This window comes from Gossypium hirsutum, chromosome D11 (genome assembly GCF_007990345.1).
Source record: "Gossypium hirsutum isolate 1008001.06 chromosome D11, Gossypium_hirsutum_v2.1, whole genome shotgun sequence".
Lineage (NCBI taxonomy): Eukaryota > Viridiplantae > Streptophyta > Magnoliopsida > Malvales > Malvaceae > Gossypium > Gossypium hirsutum.
In genome coordinates, this window is record NC_053447.1 from 72,143,140 (window position 1) to 72,167,635 (window position 24,496).

The 24,496-nt window shown below is 30.2% G+C and overlaps 3 protein-coding genes across 14 annotated transcripts; 2 read left to right on the forward strand and 1 right to left on the reverse strand.

Annotated features, from left to right (window-relative positions):
• Nucleotides 1-784: 784 nt before the first annotated feature.
• On the reverse strand, nucleotides 785-3,940 carry LOC107940444 (uncharacterized). Of its 2 annotated transcripts, XM_016873865.2 has the most exons (5): nucleotides 3,470-3,940; nucleotides 2,979-3,170; nucleotides 2,446-2,706; nucleotides 2,154-2,192; nucleotides 785-1,424 (listed from the first exon to the last, which is right to left on the reverse strand). In XM_016873865.2, exons 1-5 carry the CDS (start codon nucleotides 3,800-3,802, stop codon nucleotides 960-962), a joined length of 1,290 nt encoding a protein of 429 aa, XP_016729354.1. In that variant the 5' UTR covers nucleotides 3,803-3,940; the 3' UTR covers nucleotides 785-959. The 2 variants fall into 2 exon arrangements, with proteins under 2 accessions (XP_016729354.1, XP_016729355.1); XM_016873866.2 differs by lacking the exon at nucleotides 2,154-2,192 and having other exon boundaries at nucleotides 3,470-3,936.
• Nucleotides 3,941-4,216: 276 nt separating this feature from the next.
• On the forward strand, nucleotides 4,217-11,115 carry LOC107940442 (uncharacterized). 7 transcript variants are annotated; one of them, XM_016873860.2, is made up of 13 exons: nucleotides 4,218-4,481; nucleotides 4,686-4,856; nucleotides 5,474-5,596; nucleotides 5,837-5,941; nucleotides 6,022-6,054; nucleotides 6,473-6,577; nucleotides 6,658-6,690; nucleotides 7,066-7,191; nucleotides 8,431-8,730; nucleotides 9,290-9,469; nucleotides 9,542-9,568; nucleotides 10,015-10,080; nucleotides 10,436-11,115. In XM_016873860.2, the coding sequence occupies exons 2-13, from the start codon at nucleotides 4,698-4,700 to the stop codon at nucleotides 10,871-10,873; spliced, it is 1,695 nt and encodes a 564-aa protein (XP_016729349.2). In that variant the 5' UTR covers nucleotides 4,218-4,481; nucleotides 4,686-4,697; the 3' UTR covers nucleotides 10,874-11,115. The 7 variants fall into 7 exon arrangements, with proteins under 7 accessions (XP_040961202.1, XP_016729353.2, XP_016729349.2 ...); XM_016873861.2 differs by having other exon boundaries at nucleotides 4,219-4,481; nucleotides 6,476-6,577; XM_016873862.2 differs by having other exon boundaries at nucleotides 4,220-4,481; nucleotides 5,840-5,941.
• Nucleotides 11,116-15,840: 4,725 nt separating this feature from the next.
• LOC121223550 (uncharacterized) lies at nucleotides 15,841-21,115 on the forward strand. 5 transcript variants are annotated; one of them, XR_005920881.1, is made up of 6 exons: nucleotides 15,841-16,053; nucleotides 16,244-16,587; nucleotides 17,857-17,966; nucleotides 18,419-18,491; nucleotides 19,463-19,800; nucleotides 20,432-21,115. XR_005920881.1 is itself a non-coding variant. In XM_041105270.1 (5 exons), exons 2-5 carry the CDS (start codon nucleotides 16,255-16,257, stop codon nucleotides 20,480-20,482), a joined length of 525 nt encoding a protein of 174 aa, XP_040961204.1. In that variant the 5' UTR covers nucleotides 15,841-16,053; nucleotides 16,244-16,254; the 3' UTR covers nucleotides 20,483-21,115. The 5 variants fall into 5 exon arrangements, 1 of the variants encoding a protein (XP_040961204.1); XR_005920882.1 differs by having other exon boundaries at nucleotides 19,733-19,800; XR_005920880.1 differs by having other exon boundaries at nucleotides 18,419-19,800.
• The last annotated feature ends 3,381 nt before the right edge of the window (nucleotides 21,116-24,496 follow it).

Here is a 24,496-nt window from a genome sequence, read left to right on the forward strand (position 1 = left end):
AAAATGATTTAAATTTTGCAAAAATTATAAGAATTTTGAAAATTATAATAATTTTACCATTTTTATTAAAATTAAAAATTAAAAAATTCTAAAATAGCAAGAAATTATCATGCCAGGAAGAAATCAAATTCAAGCCTACTAATACTTTTACATTAATTTTGATATTGAATATTTTAATTCAAACTCAAATTTGAGCTTAGAACTCATAATCAAACATAGATTAAATTAATTTCTTACGAAATCGACGAATTTAATCTTTTACAGTATTTAATTTTAATTAATATATTAAATAAAATTTCTTAATGGTATAGGTTCAAACCTTCTCATTTATAATTTATTTTATTAATTTTATTTAAAATGTAAAAAATAAAATTACCATTAAAATACATAAATGTAATTTAATAATTTCTCCTGTTCAGGAATTAGAAGTAAAAAGAAGCTATCATGGTAAAAAAAAAAAACCTTGTAAAAACTATTTAATTTTTTTTCAATTTTATTAAAATATAAATAATATTTTAAAGTATTTAAAAGTCGTAAAAATTGTGAATATCATTAAATAATTATTGAAAAATGATTTAAATTTTGTGAAAATTATAATAATTTTTACCATTTTTATTAAAAAATACTTTTACATTAATTTTGATATTGAATATTTTAATTCAAACTCAAATTTGAGCTTAGAACTCATAATCAAGCATAGATTAAATTAATTTCTTACGAAATCGACGAATTTAATCTTATACAGTATTTAATTTTTATTAATATATCAAATAAAATTTAAAACTTAAATTCAACTCTTAATTTTTTTGATACATAATTTCTCAGTTTAACAAAGCATTAATCTCAAATAAGATAAACTTCACACATACAGAAAAGTAAATGTAGATATCGTTAAAGCCAATATTTTTGTAGACTGCAGCAAGCCAGCAACAACAAAACAACCATTTGCTCTTGGGAAGCTATATTTTTATCGATTTGGGCAGACATTGAATTGCAAAATAGGCAAGCAAATTCTTCTTCAACAGATTATCAGCAAATCCCACTTGAAAACCATATTTCTTAGCGTAATTAAGTGTCGCGCTCCACTTTTTCAAGGTACCCAAATCCAAATCCCCAACCGAAAAATCTTTCATCTCTCTGATAGCAGCGCAGAGCAGAACTTGAGTGGGGATATGAAAAATATCAGTAGTTTTTCCACGATCTTTTTCGATTTGGATTGCAATAGATTCGAGGTAGTCTGGAATTTTCCCCCAACTCGTTTTCTTTAATTCCTGTTCCAAGCCTGGAAAATCTTTGCATCCCACTCTGTAGTCGCCTTTGTCATAAATTTGGTTCTCCAAATCACAGAATTTAGATTGTACTCCTTCACGAGTTTTATCATCAGTTGCAGTAACTTTTACCTTGCATGGAGGTGGGAAAAAAATCTAGAACAAACAAACATCAAAAACAAGTAATAAATTCAGAGCAATGAAATAAATTCTGTGCTTGAACTCTGGAAACATGGATTTTGAATTGTGAGAATGTTGTGTACATTAGTATGTAAATGAGATATTGTTGCTCACAAGCTACTCGAATTTAACTTGAAAAGAATTCGAATTCGATTTGATAGTTGTTGACCTGAGTTTAAACTCAGCAGCTTGAACTATTAATATCGAGCCGAATTTAAGGTTAGTAATACTTTACTCGAACGGTTCGTAAACCATTTCAAGCTTTTTCATATTTTCATATTATTAAATTACATTATTTCTCTTAATATGTTATTAATTTTAAACTTACTTATTGAGCCGATTTCAAACTCGAGTAGCTCAATTATATCTCTAGTCAAGTATCAAGTTCCGAATTTTGAATCGAGCTCAGCTCGGCTCGATTACACCTCTATACATGACTACATAAAACTCAATTGAGATTTGACGTGTGGTTATGTATTTGAAAGAGATAAAAGAAACATGAGAAGGAGAAGTTAGGCTATGAAAAAGTGATTTTTGACAAGTACTTTTGAAAAGTTTAGTTTAAGATTTAAGGTTTAAGATTTAAGAAGTTAGGAGTCAGAAATGCTTTTTAACCCAAAAATTGTTTAGCATTACTTCTGGCTTCAACCCAAAAACACTTCTAAGAAATAATGCTATACAAAGCCTTATTAGTGAGGATATTACCTTTGGATAACTAAGTTGCCTTGCTTTTTCTTTAAAGTCCTGAAAAATTAAGTTAAAAAAATTAAATTAAAGATTTAGATCATGAAATTAAACCTGCTTTTCCATACAAGTTCTGAAAAATCAAGTTAAAAAAAACTAAATTAGAGATTTAGATCATGAAATTAAACTTAGTAAATAAATTCCTAATAGTTTAGGTACCTCTGATAGCTGTGGATCAAGTTTTAAAAAAATTAAATTAGAGATTTAGATCATGAAATTAAACTTAGTAAATAAATTCTAATGATTTACGTACCTCTGATCGTTGTCGATCAAGTCGCCGCTCCGCCTTAGCTTCTGCTAATACAGCATCGTTGCAGTTGAGGTCAGTTTCTTGGATCACATGGATAATCACTAGGGGATCAGATTGTATTGGCCATTGCATTTTCATTTGGTTGCGATGGCAGAGAACTTGTTGAGAAGCTTTCGTTTTCCCGACGTTAGTGGCTTTCGGCACGCTCAGCAGCATCTCCACCACGCGTTGCCACTTGCATCTCCAATTTGTTATCTTACCATTCTTTTCACACAAAACAGGTATTAAGAGACAATCTACAGCATTGTCAATGCAAGGATTTTTGGACCAACTGTTAAAAAGATATTACCATTTCCAAGGATTTTTGGACTAGACACTAGACAGGAACCATTTTGGAAAAAAAATCCAGATTTTGAGGCTCAGTTTATGAAATGAACTCAACACAAACAAATGAATATTAATCATTTACAGCCCTACTTTGCAGATTTATTAAAACAAATTGAATATGAATTAGTAAGTTTGATTAAGAGACTTACGTTATTTATCCCTCTTTCAGTTGGATCATCGTAAAATTTCGCTCTTTTTTGTCTCCAGTTCCGGATATCCCTCTGTTTCTTTTTTCGTTCTGCTTCTAGTCTCAAGAAGTCATCGTAAACAAAATTCATAAATCTTTTCTTGCTTCCATTCGACATAGACTGATGCTCCGGTTTTGCCATGCCATAACCCATCTTCTCGTACGGATCTGAGAAATTTAACTCAGATTTCCCAATTCAGAACAACAGAAAAATTATGAAGAAGGACACGATAGGGAATTAGTAGAATTAGGAGTACTTACAAGTTTCAAGTATCGATATCGGTGAAGAGAAGACAGAGAAAAGAACGCCGCCGCCGAAGAGTTAAGCATAAGAAACAAAGGAATTCGTTGGTTAGAGAAAGCTTATCTTTATTTCGAGATTTTGAATAGAATTTAATGATCTTAATTTGACAACCGATTTTGAGATTGAAAGTAAACTGATTTGAGACGTACCTTTTCCATCATCTTCATCCTACTCCGACGAACTTCTGGAAAAGCTGTTCTTGACGAATCAATGGGCATGATTTCTAAATTTTTTTTCACTTTAAGCCATCGTTGGAAAGAATAGTCGGTCACGGGTTGCTCTTCATCCTCCGGATTTTTAAGCCGAACTGTGAAATTGCTGGTCGCAGATCGCTCTCCGGCGCCTCGAAGCACAGCTTCCATTGCAGACATTGTGTTTCTGAGGTGGTCGAGGTCACTTTTAATATTCAACAACAGTTCAATTTCAAGGCGAATATCGGAGATCATTCTGCCTATGATGAAATTGATCGCGTCTTCCTCCATTGATGGTTCAAACTGAAATCAAGGCAAAAATTGTTTGATTATTGCAAGAGGAAGAAAGTGAAATAGTGAATCGAAGGAGATGAAACTTCAGGGTTGTAGAGACCACCAAACAATACAATCTAATAAAAATAACGTCGGTAGCTGAGAAACGGTCCCACCATGGACTTTTATATTTTCACGCGCGCGCATATTACAATGGCTTCTCGCGATGGGCGCGAGCATATTCAACTTCAACATAACTTTCTCGCGATGGGCGCGATCATATTCAACTTTAACAATAGTATTTGTTTTTATCCATTACTGTCGAAATGAACTAAAATAGTCGTGCTAAGAAAATTGAAATGACCTTACAAAAAGAAAAAAAATTAAAAAAATAAAGTGGTAAAAAAAACTTCTTCTTTTCTAATCCAAACCACTAAATACCGACCATTTTAAAAATACAGTCAAACCTTATTTACCTAACCACACTGCGCACGCGTTTTCGTTGAAGCATATGGCTCCATATTTGCCCCTGCTAATTTTCCAGTAATCTTCTTGCGACAATTTTAATAGAGGAAGTTAAAATCTCGAGCTTTCGTGATGGAAATTAGGCTTATTTTTAATCCCATCTCATTGAAAACTTTCTTAGTTTCTTCGGTTTACTCTCTCACACCCGACCTGCTCTCTCTTCTCTTCACGGGTAGAAGTGCTTACTGTTGAATTTCCTTATCCAATATCATGTCTTGCTTTCATTTTGCATCATTTCTTTACTTTGAGTTAATATCATTCCATATGGTTTTATTTTGCTGATTTGTAAGAAGATTTTGATGCCTTTAACCTGCAAATCGTTTGTGTTTTTCTGTTTTTTTGGTTTCAATGATTTGATCTAATCTAAATTTCTTAGATCTGTGCCAAGATGAGCTTCGTTAACTCGCCATCCTCCGATGTTTCACATTTCGTTGACAACGTCCTGAATGATAGTATGCCACCAGCAATCAATAGCACCTTTGAAGAGGAAGAGATCCCAAGTGAGAACTACTTGACGCCGAGTGCAACCAACCCTGATCCTAATATGGTATGCGTAATTTTTTTATTTAATTTAATGATGATGTATTTATTATTTATTGATAGTGCATGAAATTTATAAATCAGTACATTAAAAAATTATTAATTGTAATAATTCTCTTTTATTTTCTGATGCACTAGATTTATTTTTAGACGTTTAACTATTTTACTTGAATATCAAATATAAAAATTTATGCCTAACATATACATGTTCAATTTTTCTGAATTTTTTAATGCATTTAGAAGAATTTGGAAGGTCATATTTAATATTGCTACATTATTTTTAATTCACATTATAATCATAATTTCTTTTTCACTATAGTTGTGTTTTTAGACTTAGCAATATGGGTTCATGTATCTTTAAAGTTTTCTTTTCTTTTCCTTAAACTTAATGTCTCATGTCATTCTTGAACTTAATATCATATCTTGTTTAATACATTGCATTATATGCTCTCTTTTCTTCACTGCAATGGAAGAATGTACAGTTGACTTTACTAATTCAATATCATATCTTGCTTTGATTTTACATAATTTCTTTACTTGAGCCGATATGGTTTTGTTTTGTTGATTTTCCGTTGAACTGCAAACTGTTTGTATTTTTTTTGTGATCTAATCTAAATTTCACAGATCCATGCCTCGATGATGAACACTGCTAATATGCTATTGACACATGGAGTGACACCAGCAACTAATTCGATGAATTTTCCGGAGGGAGAGTTCTCAATTGGAAACCCTGAGTCTCGTATGATGGTATGCATACTTTTTTGTTTAATTTAATGATATGTGTCATGTTATTATTTACTGATAATGCATGAAATTTATATATCGATGATACATAAAAGAATATTACTATAATAATTCTCTTTTCTGATGCACTAAATTTTTTTTTTGTTTTGTTGATTGAAAAGAAGATTTTGATGCAGTTGTGTTTTTCTGTTCTTTTCGTTTCAATGATTTGATTTGATCTAAATTTTACATATTCGTGCCAAGAAGAGCATCGTTAACAGGTCAGTCCTTAAAGATTTCAATGAAGAGATTGGAGACTTGAGACAACATGGGGGATTCACTTATAGTGGAGACACGAACTTTCAAGAGGTAGAGGTTAATTTTTTACAAATTTAATTACTCAATTTAAGTCTCCAATCTAACTTTAACTTTTTAATTTGGATTTTCAGACCTCAACAAGAGCTGGGAACCATGATACTTTGGTATGCATAATTTTTTGTTTAATTTAATGATAATGTGTCATGTTATTATTTAAGGATGCTTTATGGTAATCATATATATAAATGCTATTATCATAATTTATGGTTTTTCTTCCGCATATCCAGGGCTTCATATTGTTGATCAAAATATTAAATTTACTAATTCAATATCATATCTTGTTTAATACATTGCATTACATGCTCTCTCTTTTCTTCACTGTAGTAGAAGAACGTACAGTTGACGTTACTAATTTAATATCATATCTTGCTTTGATTTTGCATAATTTCTTTATTTAAGTCATTATCGTTTCATATGTTTTTGTTTTGCTGATTTGAAAGAAGATTTTGATGCCATTATGTTTTTCTGTTCTTTTCATTTCAATGATTTGATTTAATCTAAATTTCACATATCCGTGCCAAGAAGAGCATCGCTAACAGGTCAGTCCTTAAAGATTTCAATGAAGAGCTTGGAGACTTGAGACAACATGGGGGATTCACTTATAGTGGAGACACGAACTTTCAAGAGGTAGAGGTTAAATTTTTACAAATTTAATTACTCAATTTAAGTCTCCAATCTAACTTTAACTTTTTAATTTGGATTTTCAGACCTTAACAAGAGCTGGGAACCATGATACTTTGGTATGCATTATTTTTTGTTTAATTTAATGATGATGTGTCATATTATTATTTACTGATGCTTATGGTAATCAGATATATAAATAACATTCTCATAATTTATGGTTTTTCTTCGGCATATCCGGGCCTTAATATTGTTGATCAAAATCTTGAATTTACTAATTCAATATTATATCTTGCTTAAAACATTGCATTACACGCTCTCTCTTTTCTTCACTGCAATGGAAGAATGTACAGTTGACTTTACTAATTCAATATCATATCTTGCTTTGATTTTGCATAATTTCTTTACTTAAGCCGATATGGTTTTGTTTTGCTGATTTCCCGTTCATCTGCAAACCGTTTGTGTTTTTTTGTGATCTAATCTAAATTTCACAGACCCATAATGCCTCGATGATGAACACTTCTAACATGCTATTGACACAACATGGAGTGACACCAGCAACCAATTCGATGAATTTTCTAGAGGGAGGGTTCTCAGTTGGAAACCTTAAGCCTCGTATGGTATGCATACTTTTTTGTTTAATTTAATGATATGTGTCATGTTATTATTTACTGATAATGCATAAAATTTATATATCGATGATACATAAAAGAATATTACTTATAATAATTCTCTTCTCTGATGCACTAGAATTTTTTTTGTTTTGCTGATTGGAAAGAAGATTTTGATGCAGTTGTGTTTTTCTATTCTTTTCGTCTCATGTCATTCTTGAACCTTCTCTTCGTGCATCTTTCCGGTTAAATTTTTTCTTCCTGCTGTTTACTGCTATTACACTGTTGTTTTGTTATGCAAAATTTTTGTCCTTCAATCTAAAAACATTGTTGAAGAAGTGCCAAATAAATTGAATTCTCCACCTTGTTACAAACATATACCACAACCCAAATTTGCAAGAACAAATTCTCACGAAATGACTCATGATTTCACTATGTTGAGTCTTGAACCATAGTTTTGATATTAGTTGCAGGGATTAATGGTTGAAACGTTATCACCACAAACTAAAAATAAAAAAAATAGATATACTCATTACAGACATTATATAACATTGTTTGACCTCACTAGCTTACGTTGCACGGATAAAACTACAAACCATCCTCACAAAAGATCCCATAAGAATGTCATGCATTTTCCTTCGGCTACTTAATTTTATAAGCTAAACCCTATATAGTCTATTTATAAGACTATTACTTGTCCACCAAGAAACATTTTTCATTAAGATTTTTACTTATTAATAATACCTATTTCATTAACGAACATAATCATCTTGCAATATCCATCATCTATGATTATTTATTAGACCCATGAATTTGTTGAGTACGTGTTAGTAATCACATCACATTAAATCTCAACTAATACATATGTTAAGTTTCTTTGCTAATTTTCCATGAATCTTCTTGTTTCAAATTTACAGAGAGGTAGTTAAAATCTAAAGCTTTCCGTGATGGAAGTTGGCCTTATTTTAAATTCCATCTCAATTCCTTCGTTTCTTCAGTTTTACTCTTCGACACCTGACCCTTCTCTCTCTTTTCTTCACTGCAGTAGAAGTACGTATGGTTAAATTCACTGATTTAGTATAATATCTTGTTTTGATTTTGCATAATTTATTTACCTTGAATCAATATCCTTCCATATGGTTCTGTTTTGCTGATTTGAATGATGATTTTGAAGCCACTAACCTGCAAATCGTTTATGTGTTTCTGTTCTTTTCGTTTCAATGATTTGCTTTAATCTAAATTTTTTAGATTCGTGCCAAGATGAGCATCGCTAGCACATCCCATGAAGTTATCTCCGAAGGACAAGTGAACTACTCGAATCAAGAGAGCGAAGGGTTGCTTAATTGTAACCAAATGAATGACTCGATGCAGAGTATAGGCATTAAAAGAAGCTTGGAAGCTAGAGGAAAGGGCACAGAGGAACAATGCAACTTCCATCAATCACTAGAGCCGAAAAATAAAAAATTAACCCTTGAACAGCTTGGAGAGAGAGATGAGAAGCAAATAAACAAGATAATGACGGATCGGCTTAACAGACAGATAGAGCTAGTAAATTCTCCTCATTGAATTTAATACTTATTTTTATTTATTTATTTTTATATATTGAAGGCAAAAATGCCACTAGCAACTACGAGCACGGATTGGACTCTGCATTATAAGTTATGCTTCTTTTAAGCTAGTTTCTTATTGAAAAGTATTGTGATAAAATATTTTACAAAAGTGTTTTTAAAAAATTTGAATAGTGTTTATCATTTTTGTTAAAAATTGTTTTTAGAAATATAAAACATTTATTTTAAAGTTGATTTTGTAAAATATAAGATTCAACGAGGAGATAAAAAAAAATAGTTTCATTTAAAAGATATTTTTCAAAAATCAAAAGCTAAAAATTTTCACTTTGTGACTTGTTTACCCTTTTTTTTAGTTTGAAATCATGGTTGGGGTTGAGAAGTGTTTTTCAACTTCAATAATAAATAAAATAACTAAAATCTGAGAATGATTTTTACTTTCAGAGTCCACAATAGATGATTCAAAAAATCATTGTATCTACAATGTAACTATGCTTGTTTCTTTTAACACCTATTTTGTTTGTATATTTTGGGAAAGGAAGGACAAAAAGTCAGATATGGAATTAGTGCACACCAAGCAATGGCCAGCGCGACAGGATGTGGAAGAAATTAGGCAAGACTGGAAAGGAATAGCTAAAAAATATGGTTTAAAAACACCTGGGGCGAAACAAAAATTGCTCGAAGTAGCAAGCAAGTTGGAGATAACACAAAAAGCACGTGAGGTATGTTAAATTTTTACAAATTTAATTACTCAATCTAAGTCTCCACTCTAACTTTTTAATTTGGTTTTTCAGGACTCTGGGAACCCTTCCACTAATATGGTATGTATATAGTTTTATTTAATTTAATATTGACGGTGTCATGTTATTATTTATTGATGCTGCATGAAATTTATGCATTAAAGGGAGAAACTAATTTATGGATCCTTCTCATCACATCATCTAAGATCCTTTTTTCTAATTATTTAATGATATTTCAACAATTTTTTCGATGTCATTAACATATATCAAATATATAAAAAAATTGATGCACTTAGAAGAATTTGGATGGCCATATTTGCTACCTCTATGTATTGCTACATTATTTATAAGTCACATTATAATCATAATTTCTTTTTCACTATAGTTGTATTTTTAGACTTAGCAATAATACATTGGATATGGATTCACGTATTTTTATCTTTTATAAGTTTTCTTTTCTTTTTCTTTATCTTGATGTCTCGTGTCATTTTTGAACATGCTCTTACATCTTTTTAATTAAATTTCAGGATCACATCGTGAATAATTTAGGTTTATATTTCGATGGTCGATTCATTGAGGCAGTAAAGAAAAAGGTATGATATGTACATTAGCTGACCTAAGTAGTATTTGAGAACATCCAACCAAAAAAATTTGGGAACATTGTTTAGGTCTCAGAAACTTTTATTCTAGTTATAAGGCTATTACTTGATCATCAAGAAACCTTGTTCATTAATATTTTTACTTATTAATAATACTTATTTCATTAATCAACATAATCATCTTGCAATATCCATCATCTATGATTATTTATTAGATCCATGAATTTGTTGAATACGTATTGGTAATGAATTTGTCTTTTTAAGTATCACATTAAATCTCAACAAATACATATGTATAATATTATACATCATTCTCATAATTTATGGTTTTCTATGTTTATTGTTTCAGTTTTCTTCAGATCTTGGTAATGGTTGTTTTGCAATGTCCTCACCTCTATCCTCTGCTTTTAATGATTTGGAAAACCAAGTTTATGTCCAAGGCAACAAGCAAGTGAGGCCAGAAAATTTCCAAGGTTTACCAGAAGAGTTGAAGAAACTTCATTGGGGGGAAATTCCAAGCTACCTTCAACCTATTGCGAGCCGAATCGTTAAGGATTTTACAAAAGTTGAGTTTTGCCATACTACGGCTCTAGTTCTATCTTGTGCTGCAGTAAAAGAGATGGAAGATTTTCCACCTGAGAAATTGGACTTGGATATGTTAAAGAAGTGGGGGGCAACACTTAAAGAGGCCAAGGAAGTTGGTTTTCAGGTAGAATTTGCTGATGATTTGTTAAGGAAGAATTTGCTTGCCTTCTTTGCTAACACACAGATTCTTGGAGGAGGCTAAAAAAAGGAGGTTGGAGAAATCAAAGGTGGCTCAGCTCTCATTGTTGAGAATCAAAGGGTGTTTTGCATTCGCAGCAAAATACACGAAACTTATTTGATTTGATGCACTTTGGATTTCAATATTTACTTTTCTCTATTTAAACTATTTGGTTTTGGGTTAAAAAAAAAAACTATATGGATATTTGGGTGTTTTGCTTGGACTTGGTGTTTTGCAATCATTTATATTATATGGTTTTTGAGACATTGATATATTTCATCACCATGTGCTATATATATATATATATGAAACTGTGTTAGTTATTTTAACTAGTTTATTATATGAGTGTGAGTATCGAAAATAATTATGTATCCAATATGGTATACTTAGTTTTTTTTAAATTTTTCCATATATTTAAAAGATCCTTAAATGTTATATCCCTTATCTACGTGACAGACACGAGTACTTCATTTATTACTTATTTTTTAGTTATTTTTTAATACTTAATTTTCCAATTTATTAAATATAGTTAATAGTCTTATCAGTTTAGATGAGTTTAGATAAATTAAGGCAACCTATGCAGAGAGATTGAATTCAAACGCAGATGTAGAGGTAAGAATTAAAAAATCACTAATATTAAAAGCATTAAGTTAAAAATTATATGAAATAACTGTTTTAAATTATTTCATATTTATGAAGTTATTAAAAGTAAGGGTAAATTTTATTAATAGTCACCCAATGATTAGTAAATTTAATTTTGGTTGTTCAATTATGAAAAGTTACAAAATGGTCTTTCAATTATTAATAAATTTATTTTTTTGGTCACTTATGTATGAAAAGTTATAAAATATCACTCAACTAGTCAATTTATTCTTTTTTTGTGACAGTTGGCTAACGTAAAAATGAAAATACCCAAAAATTTAATATAATTTTTCTTACTTTAGCAAAAAAAAATCCAAAATAGTTGGGTGACTAAAAAATGGTTAAACTTGTCATTATATATTAGATGAAAGAGTAAATTGGTTCTTTTATTAAAAGTTTCATTCATTTCTATTGTTAAAAATTAGTTCACGTACGTCAACATGAGATACACATGAAATGTCACGTGTCACTATTTAGTTATTTTGTTAGTCATGTCATCTTTTAACAATAGAAATGAGTAAATTTTTTAATAGAAAAAACAATTTATTTTATGGACTAATTTACCTATTTTTTAAGTAGGGCCAAAATACAATCTAACAAATTTTGATATAGGCTATCAATCCACACACACAAGCAGGAATAGGAAACTTTTGGTATACCATTGGCCAATGATTTCCACTAGAAATATTGGTACCACATTAGATATTTTGGTCATTGTACTATTTGAAATTTTTCATTTAAGTCACTAGATTGTTAAAATGGTCACTATATCGCTTTCTCTGTTTACACCGCCGACACCAATCAAAAGTTTAATTTCCTTCCCATTTTCTTCTAAAATGTAAACTTATTAATAGTTCAATGACCGTAGGTGTATTTTTTCATAAATCAAATTATAATTATTTCATCTTTCCCCACGCAATTGGCTTAGTTTTTTCTTTACCTAGTAATCATTTTCAGCTATATTATTTGAATTTGAGTTTGAACATCAGATACACATTCATGCTCGATACACTCTGACACATTGAATGATCATATCCAATACTTTTATTTGAATATGTGTTGATATATTATTCATTTATAAATCACTTTATAATTACAATTTCTTTTCTCAATCACAATACTTGACCTAGCAAAAAGTCATTCACAATTATGTTATATGATTTTAGATCTAAGCATTGGATAAGAATCCGTAGCACAGGCATGGTTCTGGATGTTATTTATGCCCTTTGTTTTACTAGAGACAAGTTTCTTTGTCCAACTCGATTATATTATGAGCATCCAAACTTTATATACTATTCAATGATCAGGTATACAATAATGTCTTCTCATATGAAGTAAACAACTTGTATTGTTTTCAAGGGAAAAATTAGAAAACAAATTTAGGGGACGAAATTAAATTGTAATATTATATTTTTACTATCGTAAAAATATACAATTTAATTATTATTCCTCTCAAAAAAAAATTAACGTGTTTAAGAGTAATGTATTCGAAAATGGCATGAAGTTAGTAACAGTAATCAGGGCTCCTGTAATCAGATGGGAAGCAAAAGGTGAGAAAAAAACTAAAAATGATTGTTTGGGGTCCTTCACCTTTGGGTTATGTCAAGATCTAACACCTTGGTTTGGTCTATATAGCAGTTGCTTCATCGAGACTGAGAGGTATGCATTATGCGTGCTTACGAAGAGGGAAATCGCGTTGCGGACGCAATGGCGATGTTGGCAAGATACAAGAGCCCGGAATCTCACCATTTCAATGTACCCCGGATGAGATTTTACAAGTTTTGCATGATGATGTTTCTGGTTCAGCATAGAGGTGGTAATCAAGGTAGTTTGATTCGGGTTATTTTGCGTTCAAAATTTTTTTAATAATATTAACAGTTGAACTTAAATATATTTTAAATAGAATATATTTTTTGATGATTTAAATTTTATATTTATCAAACAATTTAATAATATTTCATAATTAATTTTAAGTAAAATATTAAACAGATTTTATAATTTATATTCAATACTTATTTTATCAATTTATCGAATAATACTTACATTTCTAAAAATAAAAATATAATATCTAAATTTTAAATTTTAAATATACGAAAAATACAAATATTTGTAATCACATTTAAGAAGAAATTCATTATAAAAAAGCAAAAAAACAGCCGTTAGCGGGGAAGTTGGAATCCACTATGGCAAAGAAAGTTCATCAATTGTACTTTAGTCAGCATCATTCCGGATTCACGTGTCGGGATGCAAACTTGCAGCCATAAGATTCCATTTTGAAGAGAGGATACAGGAAAGATAATAATACGATAAATTAGATTGCAAATAGAGGCGGGACTAGAAACATAAAAAAGTAAGGGTAAATTCAATTAATGTCACTTAACTATTAATAAATTTAATTTTGGTCATATAACTACGAAAAATTACAAAATAATCACCTAACTTGCAGCCATAAGATTCCATTTTGAAGAGAGGATACCGGAAACAGAATAATACAATAAATTAGATTGCAAATTGAGGCGGGACTAGAAACAAAAAACAGTAAGGGTAAATTACATTAATGTCACTCAACTATTAATAAATTTAATTTTGGTCACATAACTATAAAAAATTAGAAAATAATCACCCAACTATTTAAATTTTTTTGTCACTAGTTGGCTACCGTGAAAATAAAAATACCCAAAAATCTAAGATAGTTGGGTGACTAAAAATAGACAAATTAGTCATTGTACGCTAGATTAAAAAGTAAAGTGATTCTTGCATTAAAAATTTTATTTATTTCTACTGTTAAAAATTAGTTCATGTATGTCAACATGAGGTACACATGGCAGGTCATGAGTCATTGTTTGGTTATTTTGTCAACCATGCCAACTTTTAACACTAGAAATGGATAAAATTTCCAACAAAAATGATCAGTTTAAAAATTCAGGTCTAGCTGTGACCGTCGTTGAAATTATTCTATTAAATTATTTGGTATGAAATTTTAAAATTGAAAAAAATCACTTAATAATGTTATGTAACAATAAAAATAACTCTAAAAATACTTATTAGGATTATTTTTAAAAACACCCATTCAAGTTGTCATGATTAAATATTCTTTTCTGTCATAATATTGTTTTTAGGAAACACTGTTGACAACATTTTAATTGAAATAATTAACAGTAAGGTAAAAGAATCACAGAGGCCTTTGTAATAGGAATCAGATTACATTTGCCCAATCTACTAAAAATGGCAAATTAGTCCACATAAGTTAAATTAAAGAGTAAATTGGTCTTTCTATTAAAAATTCTATTTATTTCTACTATTAAAAATTAGTCTTTGTATGTCAGCAAGAGGTTCATGTGGCATGCCACAAGTTACTATTTGATTATTCTGTCAGCTATGTCAATTTTTAACAGTAATAATAAATAAAATTTTTAATAGAAATGACTAGTTTACTAATGGTGAACCTTTGGATTAAGTTTTAGGGTCGCAAAGTAAAACTTTAAAAAAACACAGTTGTTAGCGAAGATTTTGAAAACCGCAGTGCCAAAGAAAGTTTATTAGCTTTTTCATGCATGAATTTTTCCTCGATTTAATTATTGATAATTTTTTTTTGTTATTCAATTATGAAAAATTATAAAACAATCACTTAGTTATTTGATTTTGTTCTTTCTTTTGTCACTAGTCATTAAATTGTTAACAGAAGGTTGATGTGACAACTTTTAAAATTGACTTAATAGCAATTTTAATCTCAAATATTTATACATTATTTCAATTTAGTCTTGATTCTAAAAAATCTAACCCCCAACATTTACACATTATACAATTTGGTGTTTTTTATAGTTTTTTTTTCTTTGTGACCTCTCTTTCACCTAAAAAGTAAAAAAAAAATCAAAAATGAAAACACTAAAAAGTCAAATATAATAAATTTCATATTTTCTCATTGTTTTAAAGTTAACCCTCAATGTCACAAAGAAAAGTAAAATTGCAAAAAAAAATACGCAATATATAAATGTTGAAGGTTAATTTTTTTTAGAATAAAGACACAATGTATAAATGTTGAGAGTTGAAGTTTCTATTATACCAATTTTAGGAGCTGCCAAGTTAACTTCCTGTTAGTAAATTAGCGGCTGGTGATCAAAAAAGAAAAAATTGAATAGTTAAATGATAATTTTGTATCTTTTACATAATTAGATGACTAAAAAAAATTTATCAACAATTGAGTGACTACTAATAAAATTTACCCTTTTAATAACGATACCGGACCTAATAATAAAAAATTTATCAACAATTGAGTGACTACTAATAAAATTTACCCTTTTAATAACGATACCGGACCTAATAATACAATAAAAATGATTCCCCAGAGAGTGGAACAAGCAACGGAAAGATAATGCATTGGATCAAAGAGAGTAGGGCCGTTTTCCTTCCCTGTTTCCAGCTTTTTTTTGTCACTTTATTTGAAGGAAAAACAAAAGCAGACTCAGTATCGAACGACCCACTTGGCCTTCTTATATAATTAGACCCCCTCCAATGGGTAATCTTCAGCAAGCAGCCGACACTTTCTCTCTTCTTCTCTAACAGTAAGTACTACTACTAAGTTTACGTGTTCATTATCATCTCTTGCTTTGATTTTCTTGGATTTCTTGAGAAGATTTTGTTTCACATAATTTTGCTTCAATGATTTGCTTCTTCTTAATTTATATCTGAATTTACGATTTTATTGTTTTTTTATTCAACGATATCTTCTGATCCAAGTTAAAATTTTCCCAGATCTGTGCAAGATGAGGAACGGTTACAGTTTTTTGAATGACGAAGATTTGAGTATCTTCAATCATCTCTATGATCCGATATCCGAGGTCGCGAAAGTACCACCATTGTTGTTAGAAGAGTTCAACCCGTCGATGTCGAGTGGAAGCAAAAAAAGAAACCGGGATTTAGATCCCGGTAACTCACAAGAAGCTAATGGAAAAGTCAGGAAGAAACAACTCCGGTGTCCGGGAACCATTTATACCGGTGAATCATCAACTTCCCGGCAACAAGAACGTTTGAAAGGGAAAACCGTGGCGGGAATGGCGAAGGTTTACAAGGATCGAATTAGCAGGCGGATAAAGAACGTAAGTTTCTTAAATAAATTCACGTTATAATTATTATGGGCAAATTCCACAAAAGGTCACTAAACTATTAGTAAATAAATCTTTTGGTCACTTAACTCCAAAAAGTTACAAAATAGTCAATGAACTATTTGAAAGTTATCATTTAAGTCATTGGAATGTTAAAATCAACAATTGTACCAACCAGAATCTCTCATTTCCTTTCTCTTTTACAATTTAGTTTGTTTTTCTGAAATGACTTTGAAAATTTCAAATCTGTTAACAAAAATTCAAATAGTTTTCTTCTTTGTTTTTCTACTCGTTTATGAGTACTAATTTGTCATACCAATCGTCAAATCGTCGCTTGAAGCTCGCTAGCTGACCTTTTAAAAAAAATTTAACATCCTAGTAACTTAAATACAACTTTTGAATAGTTTAGTGACTTAAATGAAAACATTCAAATGATTTAGTGACTATTTTGTAATTATTAGTAAGTTTACCCTATTGTTATTCACTTTATATATATTACGGGTAAATTAGGAAAGAAAAGCCCTTTTTAAAAGTTAATTAGGGATTTAGGCTGTTTTCCCCAAATTTATTATTTAAAAAAATTAATTATTAATTAAAATTTTAAAAAAATTAAAACAACATTAAATAAAAAATAAAGATCTGAATAAAAAAGAATTAAACCCGAAATTCAAAGGCAAAATACTAAAATCTATCTATCTAACAAAAAAAAAACTAATGTGTTAAGTTGTTAAAAAAAACACATATTGTAAAAGGACTTTTTAAACACGTTGTTGTTTCTCTCCCAATTTAAACACGTATGATTCAATGCTAACATGGTACTGTTTGATTTATATGTCATCTCAACAAATGATTTAAAATTTATAAAATTAAAAAAAATTTAAAAATTTAAAATATATATTGAAAAATCATAAAAATTTAAAAAAAAACAGCAAAGTACATGTAGGTTGCCATGTAAGTTGTCATGTTTAAAAATTTATCGTTTTAATTCGTATTTTGTTTAAAAAATAACAATTTAACTTGTTTTGAAAGGTTGATAATCAAATTGGACTGTATTTTAAAGGCTATGGCCAAATTTAGCTTAAAAATAGAATGAGGTGTAAATTGATAAAAAATATAAATATTGGGACTAAATTTAACATTACACCATAAATAAATAAAAAAACTACCCGGTACGAACCTAAAACCCTGGTATTCCGCCGTCTTCCTTCGCTATTTGTTCTCTGTTTGCAAAAACCCTAATCTTGGACCCAATAACAAAAACAGAAAGAATCCCAAATCAGAAAATGGTGATGAAGGTGAGACATCCATGGAGATTTCTTCTTTTCCGAAATTACCCTCGTCGATCTCCACTCCGTATTTCCGCCATATCTCAGGTACTCATTCCCTCACCTCCTATTGTTCACTCCGTCAACAACATTGCTTTTTTAAATTACAGAGAGGTAGTTAAAATCTAAAGCTTTCCGTGATGGAAGTTGGCCTTATTTAAATTCCATCTCAATTCCTTCGTTTCTTCAGTTTTACTCTTCGACACCTGACCCTTCTCTCTTTTTTCTTCACTGCATTAGAAGTACGTATGGTTGAATTTACTGATTCAGTATCATATCGTGTTTTGATTCTGCATCATTTCTTTACTTTGAGTTAATATCATTCCATATGGTTTTGTTTTGCTGATTTGTAAGAAGATTTTGATGCCTTTCACCTGCAAATCGTTTGCGTTTTTCTGTTTTTTTGGTTTCAATGATTTGATCTGATCCAAAATTTCTTAGATCCGTGCCAAGATGAGCTTCGTTAACTCGTTAACTCGCCATCCTCCGATGTTTTACAGGACATTGACAACCTCCTGAATGATGGTATGCCACCAGCAATCAATCGCATCTATCAAGAGGAAGAGATCCCAAGTGAGAACTAATTTTTTTATTTAATGTAATGATGATGTATTTATTATTTACTGATAGTACATTAAATTTATATATCGACAGTACATAAAAAAAATTATTACTTGTAATAATTCTCTCTTCTTTTCTGATGCACTAGATTTATTTTTAGAGGTTTAACTATTTTACTTGAATATCAAATATAAAAAATTATGCCTAACATATACATGTTCAATTTTTCTGAATTTTTTAATGCATTTAGAAGAATTTGGAAGGCCATATTTGATATTGCTACATTATTTTTAAGTCACATTATAATCATAATTTCTTTTTCACTATAGTTGTGTTTTTAGACTTAGCAATATGGGTTCATGTATCTTTAAAGTTTTCTTTTCTTTTTCTTAAACTTAATGTCTCATATCATTCTTGAACTTAATATCATATCTTGCTTAATACATTGCATTATATGCTCTCTCTTTTCTCACTGCAATGGAAGAATGTACAGTTGAATTTACTAATTCAATACCATATCTTGCTTTGATTTTGCATAATTTCTTTACTTGAGCTGATATGGTTTTGTTTTGCTGATTTCCCGTTGATCTCCAACTTGCTTGCTACTTCGAGCAATCTTTGCTTCGGCCCAGGTGTTTTTAAACCATATTTTTTTAGCTATTTCTTTGCAGTCTTGCCTAATTTCTTCCACATCCTGTCGCACTGGCCATTGCTTGGCATGCACTAATTCCATATCTGATTTTGCATAATGTCTCATGTCATTCTTGAACTTAATATCATATCTTGCTTAATATATTGCAATACATGCTCTCTTTTCTTCACTGCAATGGAAGAATGTACAGTTGACTTCACCAATTCAATATCATATCTTGCTTTGATTTTGCATAATTTCTTTACTTGAGCCGATATGGTTTTGTTTTGCTGATTTCCCGTTAATCTGCAAACTGTTTGTATTTTTTTGTGATCTAATCTAAATTTCACAGATCCATGCCTCGATGATGAACACTGCTAACATTCTATTGACACAACATGGAGTGACACCAACAACCAATTCGATGAATTTTCAAGATGGAGTTCTCAATTAGAAACCTTGAATTATTCGATGATGAACATTGCATTACAGTAAATTCAAGGTTTCCAACTGAGAACCCTCCCTCCTGAAAATTCTTCGAATTGGTTGCTGGTGTCACTCCATATTGTATGGAGTTATAACACGTTTAAAATCTTAAGCTTGGCTTGGCTTGGCTTTTAAGCTTGGCTTTTCAGGACTTCAACAAAGCAAGGAGCTTTGAAGCAATCTTCACTGCTAATAATATATATGGTATGCATATTTCTTATCATTCATATTAATTAACGTAACAACATTTTTTATTATTAAGTCTGTCTTTTAATTATTTAACTTTAAAATGTTATAAAATTATCATTGAACTATTTGAAAGTTTTCATTTAAGTCACTAGATTATTAAAATCGTCACTATATCGCTTTATTCATTTATAATTACAATTTCTTTCCTCAATCACAATACTTGACCTAGCAAAAAGTCATTTACAATTATGTTATATGATTTTAGATCTAAGTATCGAATACGAATCCGTAACACAAGCATGGTTCTGAATGTTATTTCCGCCATTTGTTTTACTAGAGACAAGGTTTTTTGTCCAACTTGATTATATTATGAGCATCAAAACTTTATATGCTATTCAATGATCGGGTATACAATAATGTCTTCTCATATTGAAGTAAACAACTTGTATTGTTCTCAAGGGCGAAATCAGTAAAAAAAATTCGATGATTATTTATTAGATCCATTAATTTGTCGAAGACGTGTTGGTAATGAATTTGTCTTTTTAAGTACATCACATTAAATCTCAACAAATACATATGTATAATCATATACATACCATTCTCATCATTTATGATTTTCTTTGTTTATTGTTTCATTTTTCTCCAGATCTTGGTAATGGTCGTTCTGCAAGGTCCCCACCTCTACCTCTACTTTTAATGATTTGAAAAACCAAGTTTATGTACAAGGCAACAAGCAAGTGGAGCCAGAAGATTTCTAAGGTTTACCTGAAGAGTTGAAGAAACTTTGTTGGGGGAAATTCCAAGCTACCTTCAACCTATTGCGAGCTGAATCGTAAAAGATTTTGCAAAAGTTGGGTTTCGCCATAGTCTGGCTCCAGTTCTGTTTTGTGCTGTAGTAAAAGAGATGGAAGATTTTCTTTCTTAACAAATCATCCGCAAATCCCACCTGAAAACCAACTTCCTCGGCCTTTTTAAGTGTTGCCCCCCACTTCTTCAACGTATCCAAGTCCAATTTCTTAGCTGGAAAATCTTCCATCTCTTTTACGATTTGGACTTGGATACGTTGAAGAAGTGGGGGGTAACACTTAAAAAGGTCAAAGAATTTGGTTTTCAGGTGGGATTTGCGGATGATTTGTTAAGGAAGAAAATCTTCTATCTCTTTTATTGCGGCACAAAACAGAACTGGAGCCAGACTATGGCGAAACCCAACTTTTGCAAAATCCTTTACGATTCAGCTCACAATAGGTGTTAAAAGAAACAATCATATTTACATTGTAGATACAATGATTTTAGGAATCATCTATTAAAAATCATTCTCAGATTTTAGTTATTTTGTTTACTATTGAAATTGAAAACACTTCTCAACCCCATGATTTCAAACTAAAAAAAGGTAAACAAGCCACAAAGTGAAAATTTTTAGCTTTTGATTTTTGAAAAATTTTTAGCTTTTGATTTTTGACAAATTTCTTTTAAATGAGAATTATTTTTTTTATCGCCTCGTTGAATCTTATATTTTACAAAATCACCTTTAAAATGAATGTTTTATATTTCTAAAAACAATTATTAACAAAAATGATAAACACTATTCAATTTTTTAAAAAAAACTTTTGTAAAACATTTTATTACAGTACTTTTCAATAATAAACTAGCTTAAAAGAAGCATAACTTATAATGTAGAGTCCAATCCGTGCTGGTAGTTGCTAGTGACATTTTTGCCTTCAATATATAAAAATAAATAAATAACAATAATTATTAAATTCAATGAGGAGAATTTAACAGCTCTTTCTGTCTGTTAAGCCGATCTATCATTATCTTGTTTATTTGCTTCTCATCTCTCTCTCCAAGTTCTTCTGAGGGTTAATTTTTTATTTTTCGGCTCTAGTGATTGATGGAAGTTGCATTGTTCCTCTGTGCCTTCTTCTCTAGCTTCCAAGCCTCTTTTAATGCCTATACTCCGCATCGAGTCATTCATCTGGTTACGATGAAGCAACCATTCGCTCTCTTGATTCGAGTAGTTCACTTGTCCTTCAGAGATAGCTTCATGGGATGAAGTGCTAGTGATGCTCATCTTGGCATGAATCAGAGAAATTTAGATTAAAGCAAAACATAAACGATTTGCATGTTAGCGGTATCAAAATCATCATTCAAATCAGCAAAACAAAACCATATTGAAGGATATTGATTCAAAGTAAATAAATTATGCAAAATCAAAACAAGATATGATACTGAATCAGTAAATTCAACCATACATACTTCTATTGCAGTGAAGAAAAGAGAGAGAAGGATTAGGTGTTGAAGAGTAAAACTGAAGAAACGAAGGAATTGAGATGGAATTTAAAATAAGGCCAACTTCCATCACGGAAAGCTTTAGATTTTAACTACCTCTCTGTAAATTTGAAACAAGAAGATTCATGGAAAATTAGCAAAGAAACTTAACATATGTATTAGGTGAGATTTAATGTGATGTCATTACTAACACGTAGTCAACAAATTCATGGGTCTACTAAATAATCATAGATGATGGATATTGCAAGATGATTATGTTCGTTAATGAAATAGGTATTATTAATAAGTAAAAATCTTAATGAAAAATGTTTCTTGGTGGACAAGTAATAGTCTTATAAATACACTATAGGGTTTAGCTTATAAAATTAAGTAGCCGAAGGAAACTGACATTCTTATGGGATCTTTTGTGAGGATGGTTTGACTACCTCAAACCGATTGTGACCCGAATTGGAAATGTTTGTGGAAAAGCTACCGATTTTTGCCATTACAGTATTCAAGTTCTGGTTTGTGCGGCAATCAAAGAGATGGAAGGGTATCAATTAAGGAATTAAACTGGGACACATTGAAAAAATGGGCAGCGACACTCAACCAGGTTAAGGAACTTGGTTTTGAAGCGGGATTTGCTAACAATCTGTTGCAGAAGGATCTGTGTTCCTACTTTTGTCACTCGAGGAATTTTGGACGAAACTGAAAAAGAAAAAAAAAGGGTTTTGGAAATCAAAGGTGGCTGCTGAGCTCTCATGTTTTGCAGTAAAATCTTTGGTAAGTCACCATTAGAATTGAGCTTTCTTGCATTTGAGCGTTTTATATTTACTTTTCTCTTAGACTATATGGTTTTTTGGTATGAAATCGTGTGTTTGTATTGTGTTTTGCATTTAGAATATTTCGTATTTTTATAATTTTTGATAAGATGAGGATTTAAACTTATTCTTTAGAAAAATGAAGATTCCAGTAATGGTTCACGACTTAACAAAAATAACACTCCATCAGTATATCATAAGTTAATTCAAGTTGACAACAAAGTCTATCTTTTAATCATTTAACTTTAAAATGTTATAAAATGATCATTGTACTATTTGAAAGTTTTTATTTAAGTTACTAAACTGTTAAAATCGTCACTATATCGCTTTCTCTGTTTACACCGCCGACACCAATTAAAAGTTTTCTTTTTCATTTTCTTCTAAAATGTATACTTATTAATAGTTCAATGACCGTAGGTGTATTTTATCATAAATCAAATTATAATTATTTTCTTTCCCCATGCAATTGGCTTAGTTTTTTCTTTACCTAGTAATCATTTTCAACTATATTATTTGAATTTGAGTTTGAACATCAGATACACATTCATGCTCGATGTCAGAGATGTGTTGATATATTATTCATTTATAAATCACTTTATAATTACAATTTCTTTCCTCAATCACAATACTTGACCTAGCAAAAAGTCATTCACAATTATGTTATATGATTTTAGATCTAAGCATCGGATATGAATCCGTACCACAGGCATGATTCTGGATGTTATTTTTGGCCTTTGTTTTACTAGAGATAAGTTTCTTTGTCAAACTCGATTATATTTTGAGCATCCAAACTTTATATGCTATTCAATGATCAAGTATACAATAATGTCTTCTCATATTGAAGTAAACAACTTGTATTGTTCTCAAGGGCAAAATTAGAAAACAAATTTAGGGGACGAAATTAAATTGTAATTTTTACGATAGCAAAAATGTAATTTTATTATTTTAATAGTTTATATATTTATAATTTTTAAAAAATTAAATCAAATTTTTATATTTTTAGGGAAACCAAAATATAATTTTACTTTTACTAATTTTAAATTTTAGAGGATTCTAGCCCCTATCAGCCTTAATTGTTCTTAACAAAATGTTCCACCCTTACATGACTCAAAAGGCAGATTAAATCCCACTAAATTTTTAGAAAAATGTTTGTTTTCATATGTTGCAAGAACCTAAGGTACAATAATATTAATGTACTGACCATGAAATATAATGTGGTAATTGTTCATCTATTCTTTCAGCTATGTTATCAGAGGTTCAATCTCCGCTCATGTGAATGAAACATATTTTATGTCTATTTTTGTTTACCTCTTCAAAAAAATACTCCGAACGAGTGAATTAGTTACTACTACCTATAATAGATATCTTGGTTTTGAACAAAAAATAATAACAATGGACCTGAGAAAGTTAGGTCAGTTCAAGTGCAGCTATTCGCTTTTATTCATATTGTATCGAAGAAAACTCTACTTTAAGAAACGTGTATATATCTTATACTATATTTAAGTTTTTAATTGAGATGATGCCATTGATCTATTAGAGATCAATTTAATTGGGAAATACAAAAATCTATATAAATCAATGTAAATCCATTCATGGTAGAACTTCAATATAGGGTACCATGATCT

Excerpts from the sequence above, each read along its gene's own strand:
- LOC121223550 (XM_041105270.1), top strand. The coding sequence starts at position 16,255 with ATGAGGAACGGTTACAGTTTTTTGAATGACGAAGATTTGAGTATCTTC. Across the intron at positions 18,492-19,732 it reads TCAAGAGGAAGAGATCCCAA|CTTGGCTTTTCAGGACTTCA; the intron begins GTGAGAACTAAT and ends TTGGCTTTTAAG. Across the intron at positions 19,801-20,431 it reads CACTGCTAATAATATATATG|ATCTTGGTAATGGTCGTTCT; the intron begins GTATGCATATTT and ends ATTTTTCTCCAG.
- LOC107940444 (XM_016873865.2), bottom strand. The coding sequence starts at position 3,802 with ATGGAGGAAGACGCGATCAATTTCATCATAGGCAGAATGATCTCCGAT. Across the intron at positions 2,193-2,445 it reads TTGATCGACAACGATCAGAG|GACTTTAAAGAAAAAGCAAG; the intron begins GTACGTAAATCA and ends TTAATTTTTCAG. Across the intron at positions 1,425-2,153 it reads GGCAACTTAGTTATCCAAAG|ATTTTTTTCCCACCTCCATG; the intron begins GTAATATCCTCA and ends TGTTTGTTCTAG.
- LOC107940442 (XM_041105268.1), top strand. The coding sequence starts at position 4,698 with ATGAGCTTCGTTAACTCGCCATCCTCCGATGTTTCACATTTCGTTGAC. Across the intron at positions 4,857-5,473 it reads CCAACCCTGATCCTAATATG|ATCCATGCCTCGATGATGAA; the intron begins GTATGCGTAATT and ends TAAATTTCACAG. Across the intron at positions 9,569-10,014 it reads GGAACCCTTCCACTAATATG|GATCACATCGTGAATAATTT; the intron begins GTATGTATATAG and ends ATTAAATTTCAG.